The sequence below is a fragment of the Glossina fuscipes genome, unplaced genomic scaffold (assembly GCF_014805625.2).
Source record: "Glossina fuscipes isolate IAEA_lab_2018 unplaced genomic scaffold, Yale_Gfus_2 124429, whole genome shotgun sequence".
NCBI lineage: Eukaryota > Metazoa > Arthropoda > Insecta > Diptera > Glossinidae > Glossina > Glossina fuscipes.
In genome coordinates this window covers 1-20,974 of record NW_024006391.1, presented here as the reverse complement: position 1 = coordinate 20,974, position 20,974 = coordinate 1, and the positions used below count along the sequence as shown (strand labels likewise).

The 20,974-nt window shown below is 32.7% G+C and overlaps 1 protein-coding gene across 1 annotated transcript; it reads right to left on the bottom strand.

Moving 5' to 3' along the window:
• Positions 1–351: 351 nt before the first annotated feature.
• On the bottom strand, positions 352–20,281 carry LOC119644534 (neurogenic locus protein delta-like; the record flags this gene model as incomplete). The annotated part of the gene is made up of 4 exons (XM_038044095.1): positions 352–410; positions 5,363–5,611; positions 12,740–12,806; positions 19,949–20,281. Coding segments are annotated over 4 exons (708 nt in total), but the record flags the coding sequence as incomplete, so codon positions are not given.
• Positions 20,282–20,974: the final 693 nt, after the last annotated feature.

Here is a 20,974-nt window from a genome sequence, read left to right as displayed (position 1 = left end):
CAAAGATTTCTAACTCATCTACATGACTGATTGTTCCCCCCCCCCCCCACTTCATTTGAAAGGAAGAAGTTTGTCATATACCAAATCTTCAAAGATTAGACAAAGATCGCAAGGATAACGACTTTTGTCATGAATAGCGGGGACTCAAAAACTAAAGCTATGCATATGTAAAGTCAGTTCGATTTCTTTGATGAATGAACCAAACCTTTATTGCTATAACAAAGTCATAAAAACGCTTAAGAGTTCCCATACGTAGCGCGCAAAGTTACAGAAAAGAAATTTTAAACAAAGTTTTCTCTCTATTTTTCCAAAGTTTAAATGTAAAAAGTAAATGAATCGGTAAAGAGATACTTACATGCATTGATTGGGCTTATCACAATGGCCATGTTCGCAACCCTTGGCGCACTTCGCTATAAGAGTATAGAAAAAGTGTAAAATTAATGTTAGAAAAAATTAATTAACATATAATTAAGATAATAAATAATCATTAAATTATTAAACCTCAAAGCGCATAAAAATAGAACCAAAACTAAATTAAATATAATTTTATAAAATGTAAAATTATGCCCAAAGCATCGAGAAAACAACACAAAAAAAAAAAAAAAAACGAAACAGCCGATAAGCAACAAAGTATTGAGAAAAACATAAAAATTAACAGAAAAACGTGAAGTCTGCGTTTTTGGTTCGTTTTCGGTAAGTTTTTTATTTATTTTTATTTTTTTTTCATTATTCTTCAAAAACTTATTAAATACTTTAAGATAAATACTTTAGTTTTTGTTACGCGGATTTTATTCGCATTCGAATAAATTTTTTTTTTTTTTTGTTAAGTTCTTTCTAAGATTTCATGGTTAAAGCATAGCAGCATAGCAGCGTAGCAGAGTTTTTTTTTTTTTTTTTATTTTATTTTTATTTTGCTAAACAACTTCAAAGATCGTAAAAAGAAATAAAATTAAAAAAAAAAAAAAAAAAAAAAAGCAGGCAGCGAAGACTCCCATGATTTGAGAACACAGTTTATAGCATCTGCTGGTGAGACTTAAGTCACTGAGCTCTGTTGTTATATGAAAAGTATATGCAGCGTTTTGCTGTTGTTAATGATCGGCATAAAAGGGCTGACGGACTGACGGACTAACTGACTGACTGACTGGCTATTAAATAAGAAGGACTATAGTCGTCGCTGGCTTGCTTGCTTTCCAGTTTGCCTGTCTGACTTGCTATTATTGTTGTTATAGTTGTTGTTGTGTTGTTAGTATAAAGAAAAACGTGCTAACAATTTTTCGTTTGTTAATATCGTTGTCGCTCTGTTCGCTTTGCAGCTCCGCAGGACTGGTTTTTTGAAGTAAAATATGGTTTTATTTAACTGTCTATAGATTTTCATTCAATATCTCTTTAGAAAAGTTCTATTAAGCCAAGTTAAGAAAATCTCATGGCTGAAAACGTGCTTTACCATCCGTACAAAAAGAAATATCGGAGAATTCTAGTTTTCGATGTGTGCGTGCGTGCTTGCTTATGTTAGTTAAAGATTTTCTGGTTTTTAATGCAATTTTTCTTATTTTTTTTCCCTTTTACCATTAATGGTAAAAAAAAGAAGAAAAAAAATTCTTTTAATTTTTGTAGCCGCACACAAAACTCTATTGATTCTTCTATAAACATATAAGAAAATCTGTGCTGAACGTAATGATGACGATGACGATGACGATGACTATAATGATAATGATCATCAAGATGTTTCTGTTGTTGTTGGTTAATGGTATTTGGTATTGAAAGTGAATACTTAAAGTTTTGCAACAGAATTCTTGTTGAGTGAGTTTTTCTTTCACACGCCCTCAAAGGATAATTTTAAAGGAATTTCTTCCGATAGATTTGTCATAACAACAAAAAAAAAAAAAAGGAAAAAGAAGAAAAGAAAGCTTTAAATGAGAAAGAAAGAAATGAGAAGAGAAAAGGAACAAACAAAACATTAAATAATTATGCAATATTTTCCGAAAGGGTCATTAAACTTTTTCTTAATGTTTTACTTTATTCTCTACATAAACATAGCCATAGTCCATCGTCATCGTCATTATCGGTTATGGTTAATGAAGCCAACAACGCAAATCAATTTCAAAGCCGTGACTATTCAGAAAAATGCATTTCAAGATCGACCTTTGTTTGTTTATAAAAACATTCGTGTATAAACAAATTAAATGATAATTGTATTTAAATTTTTTATTAATACAAAGAAGAGAAAAAAAAAAAAAGAAACAATAACAACAACAATATTATAAGATAAAGACATTAGTCATTAATATTTCTAGTGACGCTTGAAAATTCTCATTTTCTTTTTGTTTCAATAGAAACCAGTTATGAGCGTGCAAAATATACAGACTTGGCGAATGGAATAAGGATAAAGGCAAGAAAAATATTTTTTATGAATGGCGAGTAAATAACTTAATTATACGCTTGCTTTTAACGATATACATATTTATTGCTTTTTTATATGAATTTTTTGAAAAAATTCTTTTTAAACTATTTTCGCTTGTTAAGCCAATTAAAAGTTCGGATTACGCGTTTTTCGTAACTAAAGTGCAATATCTGCAGAGAGACTATTTTTAGTTATGTAGATCGATCTGCTCGTCAGAAGACGTTGGTGCTTCTCAAGAATTGGTCGCGGGTTCAAATGTCAGATGCGCTTGAGTTAATAAACAAATAAATTTCAAAGCTTGAGATGGAAAATTTAAACTTAGTTTTATATTATTGATGAGAACGGTATAGAGCGGCTGGAAAACGCACATAAAGACAAAAAAACAAAAAGATGAAACAACCGATAAAATTGGCGAATATCCAATAATGCTGCTGGCAAATCAATCAGGAATCAGAGTTTAGCGAAAACAGGCCAGAAGAAGAAAATTTTTTTTTTTTAATTTTTGCTTGGATTTCATCTCCTAGAGAATATACTTTTTCATTTGGCATTTACTGTTGCCACTTAATACGAATAAAAGTAAATGAAAAATAACGCTCTATTGAAATATTGATAATAACAAATTGAAATTTATAGAGTGTGAGAAAATAAATTTCGCTATAAAGACAAAGAAAGAAAGAAAAGAGGAGGGGTCTTGAGAGAGATTCAGACGACGAAGAGCTCAAGCAACATAGAAATCATAACAAATATTATAAAAAATTTTTTTCTTTTTTATTTTTTTTTTTTTTGGCAAAAACAAAGAAATATTTTAAAGAACGGACAGACGGACAGACAGACAGACAGTTAAATAAACAGCATCCGTTTAATTTGAAAGAAATACTGAAAACAAAATCTGTTATGTATGAAAGACATGTAAGAAAAGATCCGCTGCGACTGACTGACTAACCAAAAACTAAAATTTTTTTGAAAAAATTCTTAACGAAAAATACACATAATAATGTTAATGCTTTTCTCTGGCGACTCTTAAGGTTGCCTTGTGTTCTGGTTCTGTATTATTTATCTTCTTTGTTTGTTTGCTTGTATTTATTTATTTATTTATTTTTTTCGTCTTTTTTCAGAAAAGGAGTTACGGTGTTTGATGATTATTATAATGATGATGATCATGATGATGATGTTGATGATGATGATGGTGATGATGATGATGACGATGTGTGTAAGGAGAGTGAAAAAATCTTCCCACGCTAGCATTAGGGCCAAGTAAGAAAGGTACGAGGAGAATCACATATTGAACATACACACTAGAGCAGCAGCAGGTAAGGTGTGGTAGTTGCACACACGAATACATATACAGTCGCTTATAAAAATTGGATCTACACTTAACTGCTTACTTGAGAAAACCACTATTTGGCTTTGGCTGCTGCTGTTGTTTTCGTTCTTATTGCTGTTGTTGTTGTTATTGCTTCTGATATTGTAACTCTAAGGTACCGATGCGTGTTTTACTCTAAAATGAATTGCTTTGCCTTGAAAAGCCTCCTGCTTCGTATGCGTGCGTGTTGAGAGCAAAAGAGAGCGAGAGATTTTTACAAACACTGTTTGAATGTTTATAAAAATGAATCAAAATTGAAAGAAAAAATTGTTTGCTGCAGGAAAGTGGATTCACGGATATCTAACACTACCTGTTTGTATAGTAAAAAGAAAGGAAGTCAGCCAGTGAATGAGCCTGTGCGTGCGTGTGTGAGAGCGTTTATCAAAGATCCCTTTTTTCTGCGGATTTTTATTTTGTTTTAACAAAAAAAAAAAAAAATAAAAAATTAGTTTTGGGAAATAATTTTGTTGCTTATCTTTGAGGTTTTTTTTATTCTTAAATTTATCCCTTTTTCCCTTCAACTGCTTGTTCTCTTCAATGAAGGACGGATGTTGATTACAACGCTCGAGAGAGGTTTGAATTAATAAAGACAATGAAACAACAGGTTTAAAAATGCAGCTGTTTTCATTTACTAAATGCTATCAATTTTTTTCTTTGCTTTTTTTAAGAAAAAAGAACGAAAAAGTTTTAAATTTGTTTAAAATTGCTGTGAAAGAGAGATACTGCCTCATAATAAATCATTCAAAAAATACAAGATTTCTTTTCTTTTTTTTTACGAAAATATTCAGTTCAGCCCACGACATAAGGGGAATTTCCTTGTTTTTCTTTTCTTCTCTTTTTTTTTTTTTTTTTTTTTTCTTAGATATATGAGAGTTGCAGTTCCAGTGAGCGCGACAGGAATAAAATCCTATTTTTTTTTTTTTTTTCCTATTTATTATTTGTCCATTTTCTTAGTGAGAAAGTTTTAAAAATTTTTGCTAAAATGAAGAAAAACAGTTAAACGGACTGCACACCACCCTACAGTTATTTGTACATTGGCTTTTCAAAGTGTGGCTTTACGTGGGCAGTCATCGAAAAAGTGGTCCCATCCGAGAGAGAGTTCGCCCTTGGGCCAATGCATGTCGGTGTACGAAAAATCTCAAAAATTACGGCGGCTGTAGGGTGAACACAAGAAAACAAGCCAGACAGACGGATAGACTTTCTGAACCGATCAATATAACATAAGGTAAGTCTAGCTCAAGTGCTTCTCGGTGTTGCATACATCCCCCCCTATATACATAAATATAAATCTATTTCTCGTTTTTTTTTTTTTTAAGTCACTTTCAGTGTTAATGTGAACCGCTTCTGTAGCTGCAGAATTATTCAGATAAAAAAAAGATGGGATCGTTGCCCATTGCCCGTTGCCATATTAATTCATTCGATAAAGAGTAAAAGAAAATGTTTTTGAAGTAATTTTTCAAACTTCAATGATACAAAAAAAAAAAAAAAAAAAGTTTTAATTCAAATTAAATCCTACTTAGCAAAGTAAAAGTGGTATAAAGAGAATCTTTTTTTGTAATCAATTTAAGCGATTTACTTGAAAGGAAATTTCAACTTACGTTTATCACAATAGTTTCCCTGCCAGCCGGATAAGCAGATAATTTCGCCAGTTTCAGAGCAAGTGTAGTGACCGAATTGATCATCGCGCGGCCGACAGAGATTAGCGCAACCCGAACCGTAATAATGAGGATCACAGGTAACGCGAAAATCATATTCCAGCCAAGTGTATTGCGATTCGGATTTGTTCGTTTTCCATTCAGGCGAGACTTCCAAAACTTGTTGCACCGATAAACGTTGTATTAATAGATCTGCACAAAAGGAAAAGAAAATAAATGTTAACGCGCTTGTGCATAAGAGCCGATATAGAATGAAATCAGTTTATTAAATAAACATTAATTATAAAAATATTATTACATTGATGGGAGGGAATTGGTAAACGAGAGGCCGGTCGTCCAAGGAAACTCAACTAACTAAAAGCAACAACAACAAGATAGGAAATGAAAGTAAACCGAAATTCTGTATTGATCCCGGCTGCAAAAAACCAATCATTGCTTTTTAACCCGCTGTACGACAAAAATAGTAGGTAGAGAGGTAATAGCGGCAGATGATGCTGATGAACGTTATAAGGTACGTCTCAAAATTACAGATAATATCTTAATGTTTTTTAATTTTTATGAAAGAAAACTACAGAAATGAGCAGAAAGAAAAAGACACACAAAACAACTACTCCCGACAAACATTTGGCTGGTAAGCTAAGAAATTAAACATACGAACGTACGTACGATCGACCTTTCATAACAAAAATTCAATAAAAGCAAAAAAGCAAAAAAGAAAAAAAGAAAAGAAACAAAAAATTGTCATTCTTTACATTTGTCTGCAGATCTATCCAAGTAACTGTCTGTCTAATGCAGTGACGGTGATGGTAGTTGAGTTGGCGCGATGGTTTTCCTTGGTTTTGCTATAACAACAACTATTTGCAATATTGCAAGTTCGAGCATACTCTAAACACACTCTAAGCACACGAATACGATGTCTAGTATAAAAACATTTTTATAAGGAGGAAGGAGAGGGGAGCGCGAGCGGCATGCAACTGAACAGCACCACTGCAATGCATGATATTTGAGTGCGTCAAGCAGACAGCCGGACCTATAAGCAACAACAATAACAATAGCAACAGTAACATCAAAGCATTAAAAGAAGAGAAGCGAAAAAATAATAAAAGAAATAAAATAAAAATTCAGGTGTTGCTTACTTGCACACATGCGCATACAATACACGCAAACACATACACATGAAAAAGGTGTATTTGCACCATCTCTACTATCGTGGCATGAGAGACGTACGAAAATGCCCTGGCTTGCCATGGTCTGTAAAGTAAATTGCAGGTGCATGACTGGTTCGTTGCTTACATCTACATATACATATAACACAACAGCAAATATAACAAGCATATGTATGAAATTAAACGTAAAGTTGATGTGTTGTATGAGTGGTATGAGTAAGGAGAGTTGGTTTAGTTGATTGCATACTACAGCGGTGTGCACATTTTTTTTTTTTTCTGTGTGCGCAAACGAAGAAAACATTAAACTAAAAACGAAAAGCATAAATGGCAACAACACCAACAACAGCAGCAGGGCAGAGAACAGCATAAATCTCCCGCAATGTTAAAGAAGCAATATTGATAATGTTGCATATGCTATTTTATGTGTGCACACACACACACACACATACACACACAAACACACACATACTTATATGAAACGCTTACAGTAACAACAACGAACGGCAGAAATGAGAGGAACAAGTTTAACTTAAAGTAAAAAAAAAAAAAATGGCACACACACACACAAAAAACGACAAAATTTTTAAAGAGGAAGAGCAAATTGTGGGGGTCTTTATAAAATAATGAAGTTAAATAAAAAACGAAAAGCAAAAAAAAAAAAAAAAAAAAAAAAGGAAGAAAATAGCAACAGCAACATGCTGGCATGATATCAATCTACTTGTTGTTGTAATTGCTGTTGCTATAAACTCCGATCCGATAGATACATACACAGCTTTTGCTTGCTTATGTATAAAAAAGCAAAAGTGTTTTCCACAATTAATTGCATAAAAAAAAAATAAAAAGAAAGGAGAAGAAAACCAGTAAAGCATTGAGTGAGTGAAGGAGACTTTGCTTGCATGGCTTAGAATAGAAGAAATGCCAGGAATACATGTTCGAGGAAATACACGACACACATTACAACAGATAGTCGCGATAATTGATGTTTAGAAAATTAACACAAATTAGTCGAAATTGCGATGGAATCCATTGAATATTTTCTTTACTTTTTCTGTTAAATTAATTTCATAAAATTGAAGAATTTAAGATTCAACGAAGAGTATTAGTGAGTTGAAAGTATGGAAATGTCCAAATTCTACAGCGAAACTCTCATCCCATTTATTGCGGGTTTGTTTGTCTGCTATTTGTCAACCCATTTTCGAGTCTCTTACTTTAAAATTTTAAAAAATCATAGATTTTAAGATTTTTTGGAAAAAATGTTGAATTTTCAAATCCATGCTTCGTGCTATTTCTCGGTGCGAGAAATGCCCACATTTGCTGGATAACATCTGGACAAATCGAAAGAGGAATTCTACGCCTCTAATGTAGGCCGCTTACGTAAGGAGGATTTGAACGATAATTAAGCTTTGCTTTCGGAAAGGTATTTTGAAAACAACAACAACAACAACAACAACAACAACAACAACAACTACTACTACTACTACTACTACTACTACTACTACCAATAAAGTGCTAGATGAAATAAGTGAATTTTTAATAATTTTCTTAAAATGCTTTCGTTCGTTCTCCTTCTTAGAAATCTTCGACGAATAAGTTAAAAATATTAAAGTTCACCTGTTGTCGGTTACTTATTATTATCGTAGTTGTGAGTTTTACAATTTTTTTTTTTTTTTTTTGCTTTTTTCTGCTTTTGCAAATAAACAAGTGACACTAACTCGCAAATTGTTCTGTGTATGCAATTGACTGTATTTGTCTATAGACGTACGCGAATTAAAACGACAGGCATTGATTGCATACCATTTACTTCGGCGTATGCTAACAACTGTATATGAAAATATTGTGTGTTTTGTTTTTATTTTTGATGTTATTGCTGTGTGTGTTTGTGTTTTGTTGTTGTCGTTGTTAGTGTGTTTTTATATTTGGGCTTATAAGCACATGTGGCAAATAGCTGTGGTCATGCTGTTATTATTATTGTTGTTGGATTTTTGCGTGCTTGTGTACGTGGGGCAAAAGTTGTATTATGTGCCAAATTTATTCGAACCTCGCATGCCAAGTGCGCTTGCTTGCTTGCTTGTAAGCGGTAGTTAAAGCGGTGGTAGTTGGGTTAGTGGAAAATGTATGCGCAAGAGCGACTAATTCTTTACTGTACTCTACTGCTGGTTGTGGCTGGTGTGACAGGTTATTAGAAAACGCACTAAGCAGCCAAAAAATATTTGTATGCACACAGCACAGCATACACAACATTTCGTATCAACAGCAAAAGCGACACAAGACTATACAGCAATGAAAATAACAACAACAATATTAATAACATGTTTTTTATCTTTAGTTTTCAATGTAACGCTTGAGTGCAAAAATCAACTTACGCATACATACATACATCCATATATATACGCGTATATAAAATATATGCTGGTTGCTTGAACGGTCGCTTACCGGCCTGTTGGTGGTGGTTAACGCACTTTATAGCTTAAGTCGATGAATTGTTGCATGGCTATTTACATATGTATGTGTTACGGTGTATATAGGAAAAAGTGTTAGATGTTTAATTATTACATGTGAAAGATGAAAATGTTAAAATGTTATAAAATATCAACATGAAAACAAACCGGTTCTAAATGACATCAATGCAAATTTCTTGCTGATAAATCCGAAATGCCAGACCTCAATGTACATACGTATAGACATACACACACATATATGGACTACTAAAATATACGAATAGACCAGTTTTGCGTTTGAGTATGAAACACAAATTTTTTTACAAATTAGTAAACAAATTTTTAAATGATTTAAGAGAGGAAAAAATCCGTTTACTTGAAGAATTTTTTTCCCTTCTTTTTCTAGACTAGAACAACAATTTTAAACAAACCGAAAAAATACTTAAAGAAGTTGCAAAAAGAAGAAAAAATTCTTTTTTGATGGCATTGATGTGGCGAAAAAATGAAAAGATAAACGTTTAAAACTGCCTCTAAAACAACAATAACAAGCGTCGTGGTTGTTTTCGGTTGCTTAAACTAACAACTTTGGCATTGGCAAAGATTAATTGGTATCTTGGAGGCTACACCGTAAGACAGTAAAAAAAAAAGAAACCTCAGGAAGAACAACACAAAGCAGAAGAAACAAAATAGTCTAAAAAATTCAAGAGCCACAAAGCCCTATAGAAGAAGTTTGCATCCAGCAACCATAAAGCAGGATGCAGCAGTACCTAAACATTTAAAAAAAATGCTAAAGAAATGCTTAAGATAAAGTATTTTATAAACAACAACAAAAAAAAAAAAACAACTGAGGACAACACCAAACATGCCAAACGAAAAACGAACACCACGAAAAACGACAGACGGACAGACAGACCGACATGCATGAATACGACGTCAAACATTTCGGGCTGCTGTCGTTTGGTTTTTTCCTTTTTTTCATTTTTTTTGGTGTTTTATTTTTTTTTTTTCCGTTTCTGAATTATCCGCAAAACTTGTTGCAGACAAACCGACTTCGACAGGCGTAAACTAAACTAAGCTCATATTGGCAAGAGCCTCACAAAAAAAAAAAAAAAAAAAAAAAAAAAAAAAAAAAAAAAAAAATTCCTTTCGAAATCAAACAACAAACAAAAACCAAATCATTGCAACTCTAAACGAAAGACTTAAGCCACGAACCTCACGTAACAAGTATTTATAGTTTTAGTGGTGCGTATACAACAGCAACACTAACAACCTTACGTTAAATATGCGGGAGATCTATAGCAGAAGCATACATTAAAAGAAAAAATGACTGCAAAAATAACACAACAATAACAACAACAACGCAACAACACGATATAAATGAAATTAATCCTTAACAACATACATAAACAACTGCAACATAAAATGTGTGATGACGCCGATTAAAGTGTGCATATCGTTCATATATCTTTAGTATTTTATGCGCGCATACACGCACACACACACATACGAATATTCATACAGATGCGCTTACATATAAGATTGAAATTGCTATAGCATTACAATCAAAATAATAAAAGAGATAAAAATCATGACAGGATGTTTTAGGGTTAAAAATAATACAAAAATGCTACACAAAGAACAAAAAGAGTAAAAATAATATTAATTACGTTAAGATTAACACGATAAGACTTAGATGTCAATGCCGTTGTCGTCGATAGAAATTGCTTTTGACGAATTAGTTTCCAATTTTTACCAATGAAGGCTGTAATGAACGACAATAGAGATTTTTCGGAGCACTTCAAATGTTTTAATAGCCGAAAAAGGCGCGAAGAGAAGAATAGGCTTCGAGAAAAATGAATTCTAAGATAAGTAAAATGCTGGAGGAACTCTTGTAATAACAGTGGTTGCGGAATATTTAACCTGAAGTTTCGATTACTGCTGTTTTTTAACAAGAAATTTCGGATGGAACGAACACATGTTCAAACGTGAACATTACTTGCTCTTCTTAACTCTTACGCAATTTACTTCTCTAATAAAGGAAAACAGAATCGTAACGAAGACGGACGTGTCCAAACACACTTTGTAGGTCCGAGGCGTCGAATAATTGGAATCGTACGAATCAATGGGGCTGTCATTTCGCCTTACTACGACGCTTTTAGGGCGACACCTTCGCATTAGTCATTGCCTATAATTTCTACATAAAATGATTGTCAGAGATTTATAATAACATGCACGCGGGCTCCTATCTCAGCGCTATTCGGCCATATCACAGCCATAGTTATTGTAAATACTCAGCCGGTAAAAGTAGAAGACGTACCGATTGGGGCCTGCGCGCTCTCCCTCAATATTTCTTGACTCACCTCTTTCTGACTACACTCACTATTTGCCCGTATCAAAAACAAAAAATAAATAAATGTATGTTTGCAAAAAACCCTCCAATCTACAAAAAATAATAATAAAGTAAAAGTGCGTTAACTTTACGACGTGAGTATACCGCACGGATTTTAACGATGGGCAGCAGCAGTGCAATTCATGAGCATCATGATTTTTTTTCCTTTTTCTTTTTTTTTTTTTTTTTTTGTAAACTGGACGGTGTTCTATGAACGGCACGATTCATTCGAATCAACATGAAAAAGTAAAGCTCGTCCAATGGTAAAACCTCAATTTCTATTCCAAACTTATGAAAACTACTTTGTATATATTTTAGCGTTTAGGTTTATACTATGGCTTAAAGCAGGTTTATACTATGGCTAAGACAGTGATTGGTTTGCTTTGGCTGTTTATGGTAGCAGTTACGCCCTTGCTTGATGAAAATCGGCAGATGTTAATTTGAGCTCGACATTCGAGGCATCAATATAACGGACGGCTGAAGGCCTCAAGTTCGAATAGAGAGACAGTTGAACAAATTTTTTGTTGTAATGGATAGGACGATAACCATAAGACCATAGATATAGCAAAATTTGATACTTGAAGCGTGCAATTAATTTTTTTTTTTGGCGGAAGAAAGGATTGTTCGAATATAATAAATGAGTAGAGAAAGAAAAGAGAAATATTTCTACATCTTCAAGTCAAGTTGAAAGGCCAAAGTTGCGAAACGTTAGAGTTATACTGCCTTTCAAATTTTGCTTATTTAAGGTAATTAAACTGAAATCAAATGAAACTAAAAACAAAGTTTCCGTTGCATAGAAAAAAGACATGAACGCTTTAGACTTCAACGACATACGTATATATATATATATGTATATATATATATATATATATAGTTATATATAAAGAAGAGTTATACAAAACCACACAATAAACCGGAAACTTAAACAACAGAAAAACACTTTAAGGGATAAAACCTGAACAAAAAAAGACGAAACTAAGGCACAAGTGTCAACAAAAGTATTAAATTTCACTCAGGAGAATGGAAGAAAAATCCAAAAACATAAAAAAAAAAAAAAAGAAAAAACCTAAAGAGCTAAGCTAAGCCATGTAAGGCAAACGAGTTTTGTTTTCATTTTTTTTTTTTTTAAATTTTGTTTGTATAACATAAACTTATTAAACGAAGGATTACGTTTTTCGTTTGCTTTCTTTCGTTTTAATAAACAGGAAATTTACAGGATATGGTTTTTTGTTTTGCTGGATGGGGTTCGTCATCGCATCAAAAAAGGAGAGGAAGGATATAATTATAATAAAAATTAAAATAAATTTATAAACGATTGGATACTTACTGCTAGAACGAGCATTGGCACTGTTATTGGTATCATGTAGAGCCTCCACAATTAAAGTAAAAGTACCCTGTTGGAATGATGGATAAGAAAACAACAAATTATTATCTATTACATAAGTGTGATTGCTTTTACAATCCAATGCATTATATATATGGAGAGACATAGGGAGACAACAATAATAAATACATAATAATAAATTTATTTCCTCACGGAAGTCATTTGAATATGAAAATAATTCAGGTGTTAATGTTTCTGTAACTTCCCAACAACAAATTGAAAAGATGATGAAAAGTAAACTTTAACGGCAAAGCAGCATAGCGGCAATAAAAAAAAAAAAAAAAAATGTTACAAAATCAAGCATAACAATATTTTCCCAAACGCCCACATAATTTATATACATACATATGAGCCCAGAGATCTGGTAATAAAGTAGTTTTTTTATTTATTTATTTTTTATTTTTTTTTATTTTCATAAGATTCATGCATACATATAGATTAATTGACACACATGCAATGCATATGCAACGCAATACACATATGGCAAGCACTCGGCATTCAATGTATCTATCTAAGCTTAACTACTTTAAAGTAAGTTAGCCTTAGCTAACGTATATGCTGTGCCTGTGCTGCTGCTGTTGCTGTTGCTGTTGCTGCTGTCTTGAAGTGCATTTTAAATGCAAATGAGTTAAAAGCAATAGCAATAACGAGAAGCAACACGCTTTTTAACTATTTGCCTAACAACGACAATACAACAACGACAATATACATGCAACGGTGCTGACTACCGAGTGTTGCTGTCTACGGGTATAATTGTATTATACACCAGCGCCCTCAATTCACACTTGATTACCGTTGTATACTGAACGCAGCCGTCGTCTAGCTTTTAGATATCGGGTCGAGAGAGCGGTAATGTGTAATGATGACACCATAAAACTGGCCATAAAAAGAAGAGGAGGGGTTATTTACTGTCATTGTTGTTATCTCGTTGCTTTTTTTTTCTTTGTTTTTTTTTTTTATTTATAAGAAGAAGAAAACGTTGGTCGATCGAGGGAGGATAGAAGAGAAGAAAATGACAAATTTATTTATCTGTGTTTTTCTTAGAAGAGAAAACTTTCGTTTTTCATTATCCATCAAAAGTAACTGACACAGGCGCGCGGGCGCAAGCAAGCACAACGACATGAGATAAATTATAGTGTGGGTCGTAAAAACATCCTAAGCATACTAAATTTTCGAAAATCAATTTTTTTAGAGAAATTTATTATCCAAACAAGAAATTGAAGAAATACTTTTTCGTACAGAAAGAAATGAAATCTTGAAGAAGCGTAAGTAAGCAATTATTATCATGTTATCGCAAAGTTCAGAGTTTTTTCATCAATTGTGGGTGTGCCGTTGAGTTGATCGGGACCACTTTCACCTTGAAAAAGCTTTGACAAATACGAAGGCCGTAGCTTTCGCTTTATTTGAAGCCATTTATTTTTAATTAATTTTAATTTTTATTACGGCGAACCTGTTTGTTGTTTAAAACGTTTTAAAATCATTTATAGGAGCTGTGGGAAGACACCACTATTGGTGAGCGGGTAGGTAGATAAACTTAACCCGCTCAAGTTTATAGGCGCGATATTGAGAAAAAGAGAGGCTTTAAAGTGCCGAGACATGTTCGTTCTCATGACAATCCTGACAAAATATTTCAGTAATTGCTTCACAAATCCAATACATTTACATTTAGAAAGTTCATTCTACAATTTCGAAGCTCCCGTAAGCCGTAAAGGCTTCATGGAGCACACATACAATGATTAGATTGAAATTCAGAAAATGAATTCAAATTCAAATACAAGAATTTGAAAGTCACTATTTATTTCATTCTCTTTTTCGAGATTTAATACAAACAAAAAATCATCTATTTACGCTTTAATAATTAACAGTTATTTTAACCATAAATTGAAAGGCTTTAAATTCTTTTAATTTTAATTATAAAACCTTAACTTGGTAAAGCTCGATAAACCACAAACAATAACAATAATAATAACAATATAACAATGAATACAAAAAATAAAAGAAAAAAAAAAAAAAAACAAAAAAATCAATGATCAAAATGTGTTTTTTTATTTTTTATTTGTTAATATAGAAAAACATAAAAAATGTAATTTTTAATGATTTACAAATCAACGATCAAAATATTATGGGCTCGACAGGAAATGCATTAGACTTTTGTGGCATAAGTTTTGATTTTCTATCGATTATTATTATTATGGATTTTAGTAAATTAATATAATAATATTATTGAAATTTTTTTTTTTTTTTTTTTTTTTTTAATAAAAAAATTTTTTTTTTTTTTTTCTAACCCAAAAAAAAAAAAAAAAAAACGAGGAAAAAAAATGCAATAAATTTGTCTGGGCTGGTAACAAAAGTTAAAAGATGATTAACAAAAAAAAGAAAAAAAAAAAGCAAAAATAAATTTTGTGTGCATAAATGATCGCGTGTGCAGTGATGCTATATCAACAACAATGTCTTGCTTGGAACATCAAGGCAGCAACGAGACAGCGGCAGCAGGAGCTACTTTGACGGCAGCAGCAGCCGTGGTAAGCAGGGCGCAAAGTTACAATCAGACAGTGCCAGACAGACAGACATATTTATTTATAAGCACTTTACAGCAAATACCAAATGTACACATATTTCTATATATCTACGTTTCAGTTCACACATTTATGTATACCATAAGCACAGCATGTCTATAAGTAACGAATGTCTCCGCTGCTGTATGCGTTTATGTGCATTATATGCACTTCGGTTCAAGTATGATTTAAGTGTAAAGTTCACTCCATAATACACACCCTTGCGGTGTTTGGAAGTTTTTCATCGTTTTTGCTCTCAATGACAACTAAAAGGGAAAAATTTACTTTTATTATTTATTTTAGTTCTTATTTTCTTCTCTTTTTTTTTCTTTTCTCATATAATGCGATGCAATACAGTGCAGCGCAGTGCAGTGCAATGCAATGCAGTTCAGTGAATGGTGCCGAGATTATATCGCAAAACAAATGAAACCGCACTGTAGACGATCCACTTCAGTAGGGTATCATCATCATCGTTACACCGAGAAAGAAAAGTATTTAGATGGTAGATAATTATGGAAACATGTGGAAAGTACGTATGCCAGCCGAAGTTATCATTTCGGTTTATATAAATGTATTAGGAGTGGAAATTTTAATTAAAATTTTGTGCTTTTTCTTCGGAACTGAATTTTATGGATCAAGTATTCTGACTACCATTCCTCAAAGTAATTATAATTATAGTTAAAAATTTCTTAATAGAAATAATAAAGAAAATAATAAAGAAAATTTACCACGTGCCTAAAATCATTAAAAGCCCCTATTGCACTAATTATTTCCAAGTATTTGTTGTTGTTTCTTTAAACAATGAATAGAACAAAAATACTTTTTATTTAATAAAAATGATGACGGTTTTGTTATACTATGACATTAGGAATGAAGAACAGCAGCAACAGCAGCCGCAGTAGTAGTAGTCGAAGCGGTAAGAGCGGTAAGAGTAAGAGCGACGAGCATAGTAATGTGCTAAAGAATGACTTTGCACATGCGCGCCATAATTAGAGAAATATGTACAACACCTCGTCGTGCATTCAAATGCATTCATATATTATTTGCTTAGGTATATATAAAACTTTGCGCTGCTATATGTTACTACCGGAAAAAACGGAGCGACTATTATTAATAAAGTACAGACAAAGGCGAAGAGGAGTAGAAAACGCGAAAGTAACATCACCCTTATATATCTGTAAACCATGAAATGACTTCGGGTTTTTTTTTTGTCTTCTGCTAAACACTTACTTACGCATACATGCACACACACACACAAGCACACGCGCGCGCGCATCACTAATACAAAGTAACGATCAAGTTTGTAGATAATTATAGACATTGACTATGACAAACGTTTAGTTCGGCTTTGGCTTAAACTCTCACACGCTGCTCGTCATATGCATATATATAAATTATTAAAGGTTTATTACAATATAGAAAACGTCAAAGTTCAGTAAGCTTTACTTACTTTACTTACAAGAATTCATCTACGTTTCAGAAAGAAACCTGCGCAAAGCGCATTAGTGGAAAATGAAAATTATCGTTAATGAAATTATTGTACTTTAAGGGAAAAAACGACGACGATCTACCTATCTACCTATCTATCTATACTTCTTTGCGCAAGTATAGGTAAGTACTTTTAAAAACAAATAATGTACATGCATATAGTGTAGGAGAGGGAGAAGAGGAAGAAGTAAAGAAGAAGAAAAAAAAACAAAAAAGAAAAGACAATTACTTGTAAAGCTTGACTGAATTTATGCGCAGCAGCAACGGTTAAAAAAAATGTTAATAGCTACTGTTGTTATATATGCTTGTAAAAAATAAAAAGAAAGAAGAAGAAGAGAGCATAGATTATATCCGTATGCACTAAGAAGCAAAGTGGTATATATTGTAGGAAAAAAAAAAAAAAAAAAAACACAATTGAGTAATGAATGCATGACAGCATGCATAAGGTTCTGTTTGTTTGTTTGTTAAGTTTTTCCTTATATATAGCATTGTAATAATATTAATACACACACACACACACACACATACATACATACATACATATATATATATATATGTTTGCATAAATATGTGTAGAAAAATTGTTAACTACTAGCACTCAAGCGTTAATATTTCGTTAAGAAGTTATTGTTTTGCTGAAATCAACAAAAAAATGGAAGGGGTTTCTATAAAAAAAAAAATTAAATAATTCAAAATAAAAAAAAAAACACGTGCTGCTCGCTGCTCATAAACATTCTGTTTTTATTATTTAAATTTTTAGCTCTTTTCTTGGGCGTCGTTGGATTTTCTTTTTTATTGCATTTTACAGCTTAAAATAACTCAAGCAGAGCCAAAGGAAATGATTTTTCTTTTTGCTAAAAGTGACAACTGTGCGGTAGGAAGGAGGCCGTAGTTCTTGCCTGCCTTCCCCCTAAGTTTGATTTAAATATAAATTTCGTACCGAGTTTCTGTCATGGTTGCCTTCCAAATATTTAAATAGCTTCGCTACCTTCGGCATCGAATACTTTTGGAATGTGTTTGCCCATTAAATGAGTTCTGATGTGAATCAATGATGGCAAAAGTTTTTTTTTTTTTTAATTTTTCTACAAGAATATAGCACGAATTATTAGAATATTCTTTAAAAATTCGAAATTCATTTAAAAAAACTAAATTTGCCAACTAAAGGTAATAGGGATTAGAACAAGAATGAAATTAGCACTTCCTCGATCAACGAAAAGCAGCAAATGGAAGTCTCACTCTACATCACGAGTAATGTGTAGGAATACACACGGGCAGAGCACCACAGCAAGGATAGCATAAAGGTTTAGAGAAGATGAGTGAAGAAAGCACAGCATCAGGTAAAGTAATCACTTTCAATAGCCTCCAAGAGTTATCGAAATGAACGCGGAAAGATCTTCCGGTTACCACTTCGAGGTTAATCAAAGAGCGCTTTAAACAAAAGAAAATACTTTCTTTACTTTTGAAAAATCGTGAAAATTTTAGCAAATACATAAACTGAATTTTTTTTTATAAAAAAAATTTTTGTAGCTCTTCAGAGAACTCGCTTATATATCCCTTATGTAAGCAAAAAGCGTTCACAAAAAAAGTAACGTATTTTTGTAGAACAAACAATCAAACAAAACGAGAAAATTATAAACGCTTTTGGGTGAATTGCGATCACCCAGCTTTTATGACGTAAGCGGCAAATTCGTCCAATTTCTTTTCTTTGTATATCCATCGCTAGGGTAATGGAAAAGAGGAACTTTTCGAATGTCTTATGATCTGAATAGAGCGTCTGAATAGACATTTACTTCGGCTAGTACTGATGTCTTACCAAAAATCTTATGTGAATTTTTGCTATTTTTTGAAAAGGAGTTCCTTGTTAAATTCAATGCTACACATTCAGTTCGTATTTTATGTCGAAAAGCGATATAAAGGATTTTTAAAAAGTGAACCTATAATAAATCGCGGTTCGAACTGTTACCAACGAATTGAGAAAAGTGGTGTGTGCTCACCGTACTGTAGAGATATGAAAAGAACAATTTATATGTGACAGGGGATGAAATGGTTCTATGTACGCTCAAGTTTCAATGAATGATGATTGAGCATAACGCGCTTAACGAAACCGGTGTAACAGTTTTATGTCACTTGAAAAATTGTATTTACTTCAAATGCGCGCACGCGCTTTTATTATTCCTATAGGTTATCGCATTTATTGCGTTTGCGTTTTTAGTATTAATAACCGACAGATGTTTAATAAAACTAAACAAATGAATGTGTAAACAGTCAAAGAAAGAGAGTGCGCGACGGAAGAGAGTCAGTCAAAGACTTGAACAACCCCCGTTTTATTGATAATAAAAATGCTGGTGCAAATACATATACATAAAAAGGCAAGTAAACACGCACACAGACGCACATACACACACACACACACACAGCCACACACACACACATGACAGGACAGATAACTTAAATATGAAAGCCTGTATATATATATATTGCTTATACATTTGTACATAAGTGTGTGTGTGTGCGTTTATACGTGTGTTTATTTCTGTTATTTTTACACTACAAGGACACCACCACACACCATGATGTTGGGTTCATTGTTGGTTGCGATGAGTAAACAATGACATAAAAAAAAGCACATTTTCATGACAGACGAAAATCTATATGTAGATCACAAACTTCTGTGTACATTCAGAAAAGGGGTGGCGCAGACGACATACGCCACTCGTCGTTTTTGCATACGCATGTGTCTCATAATGATCTTCACGATTTCAGTAAACAGTAAAAGCATTTAAACATAAGTAAATGCGTGTCCACAAGAGAGAAGTTCTTCTTTATTATGTGGGGACTGATATACATACATAATGCACATACACATATTATATGTGAATAAACACACAAATTTCGCTAAATTTAGAAAATGTATTTTTAACTTAAGCAATTTGCTAAAACAGATTATAACACAAAAAATCAAAAACTCTAAGAGGGATTTTTTTTCCATTTTTTGATTTTTTTTTTTTTTCATATTTTTAAGTACATTTTTTTTTTCGTTTTTTGTTAAAAACTTGATTGAAAAATTGATGGGCGAACAATATGATAATTCGAAGGATGGATTACTTACCGGCCACGCGAAATTGAAGGCAAATTGTATCGGATTTGTGAAACCTTTATTTTGGAAATTTTGCGTATCCGTGAGATTAACCGAATTTTCACCCAATATGGGTGTCACCACATCACCGTAAGTACATTGCGATGTTGTATCGATTTTCGCTTGATAATGTTTCAGACAAACACGAAACCGTGTCTTACAACCGCCAATACATTTACCCGTCGTAGGATCCGATTGACCACTACAACAGTGACCTTCGCTATCGCGACCGTAATCGTTTTTAAAGTATTTCAAACGCAATTCAAAGAGACCCGATGCGGAGACCTGTAATATAAAAGAAGAATAAACAAAAATAAATTAATTAAATCTTACAAGCCACACAAAAAACAGAAATATTGTTCTCAATCATTCAAAAAGCAGTCTCTTCTTTTAATCATTTGCCTAAGAATTTTAAACAACTTGCTCCATCTTCCTTGAATAGCTTGATTAAAAGAAGGGCTGACCGCTTAAGGATGCCTGCGTTATTTATAAAGTAATTGCAAGACAAATCGACTGGGCGGGACAGATGGACTTGATTATTATATCAAAGAAAATCTTATCGTAGTCAATATCGTATCTATCACAGTTTATGTGATTTATGTGAAGCGAATGCCACATGCAATGCATCGACCACTTGAAAGGAAAACTGTTCAAGTATAAAATAATGACTTATTAAGCATTTAATTTATTTAATAAAAGAAAAATTATAAAACTTTTTGTAATTATCTACAAATTTATTCTTGACGAGTAAAACTGTCAGACTTGTAGTTATTTTGCTTTTATTTATTTATTTATTTTTTTTGTATTTTTAAATTTTGCTTTATTTTTTGCTTTCAGACATTCCAGCTTCTGCAACAAGACGATAAATCTTTCATTGTGGTATTTAACCAAAATGCTACAAAACTGCAACAACAGGCAGTCAAAGAGAGATACTAACCAAACCACCACACCACACCACACCACACCACACCACACCAGCACCAGCACCAGCACCAGCAC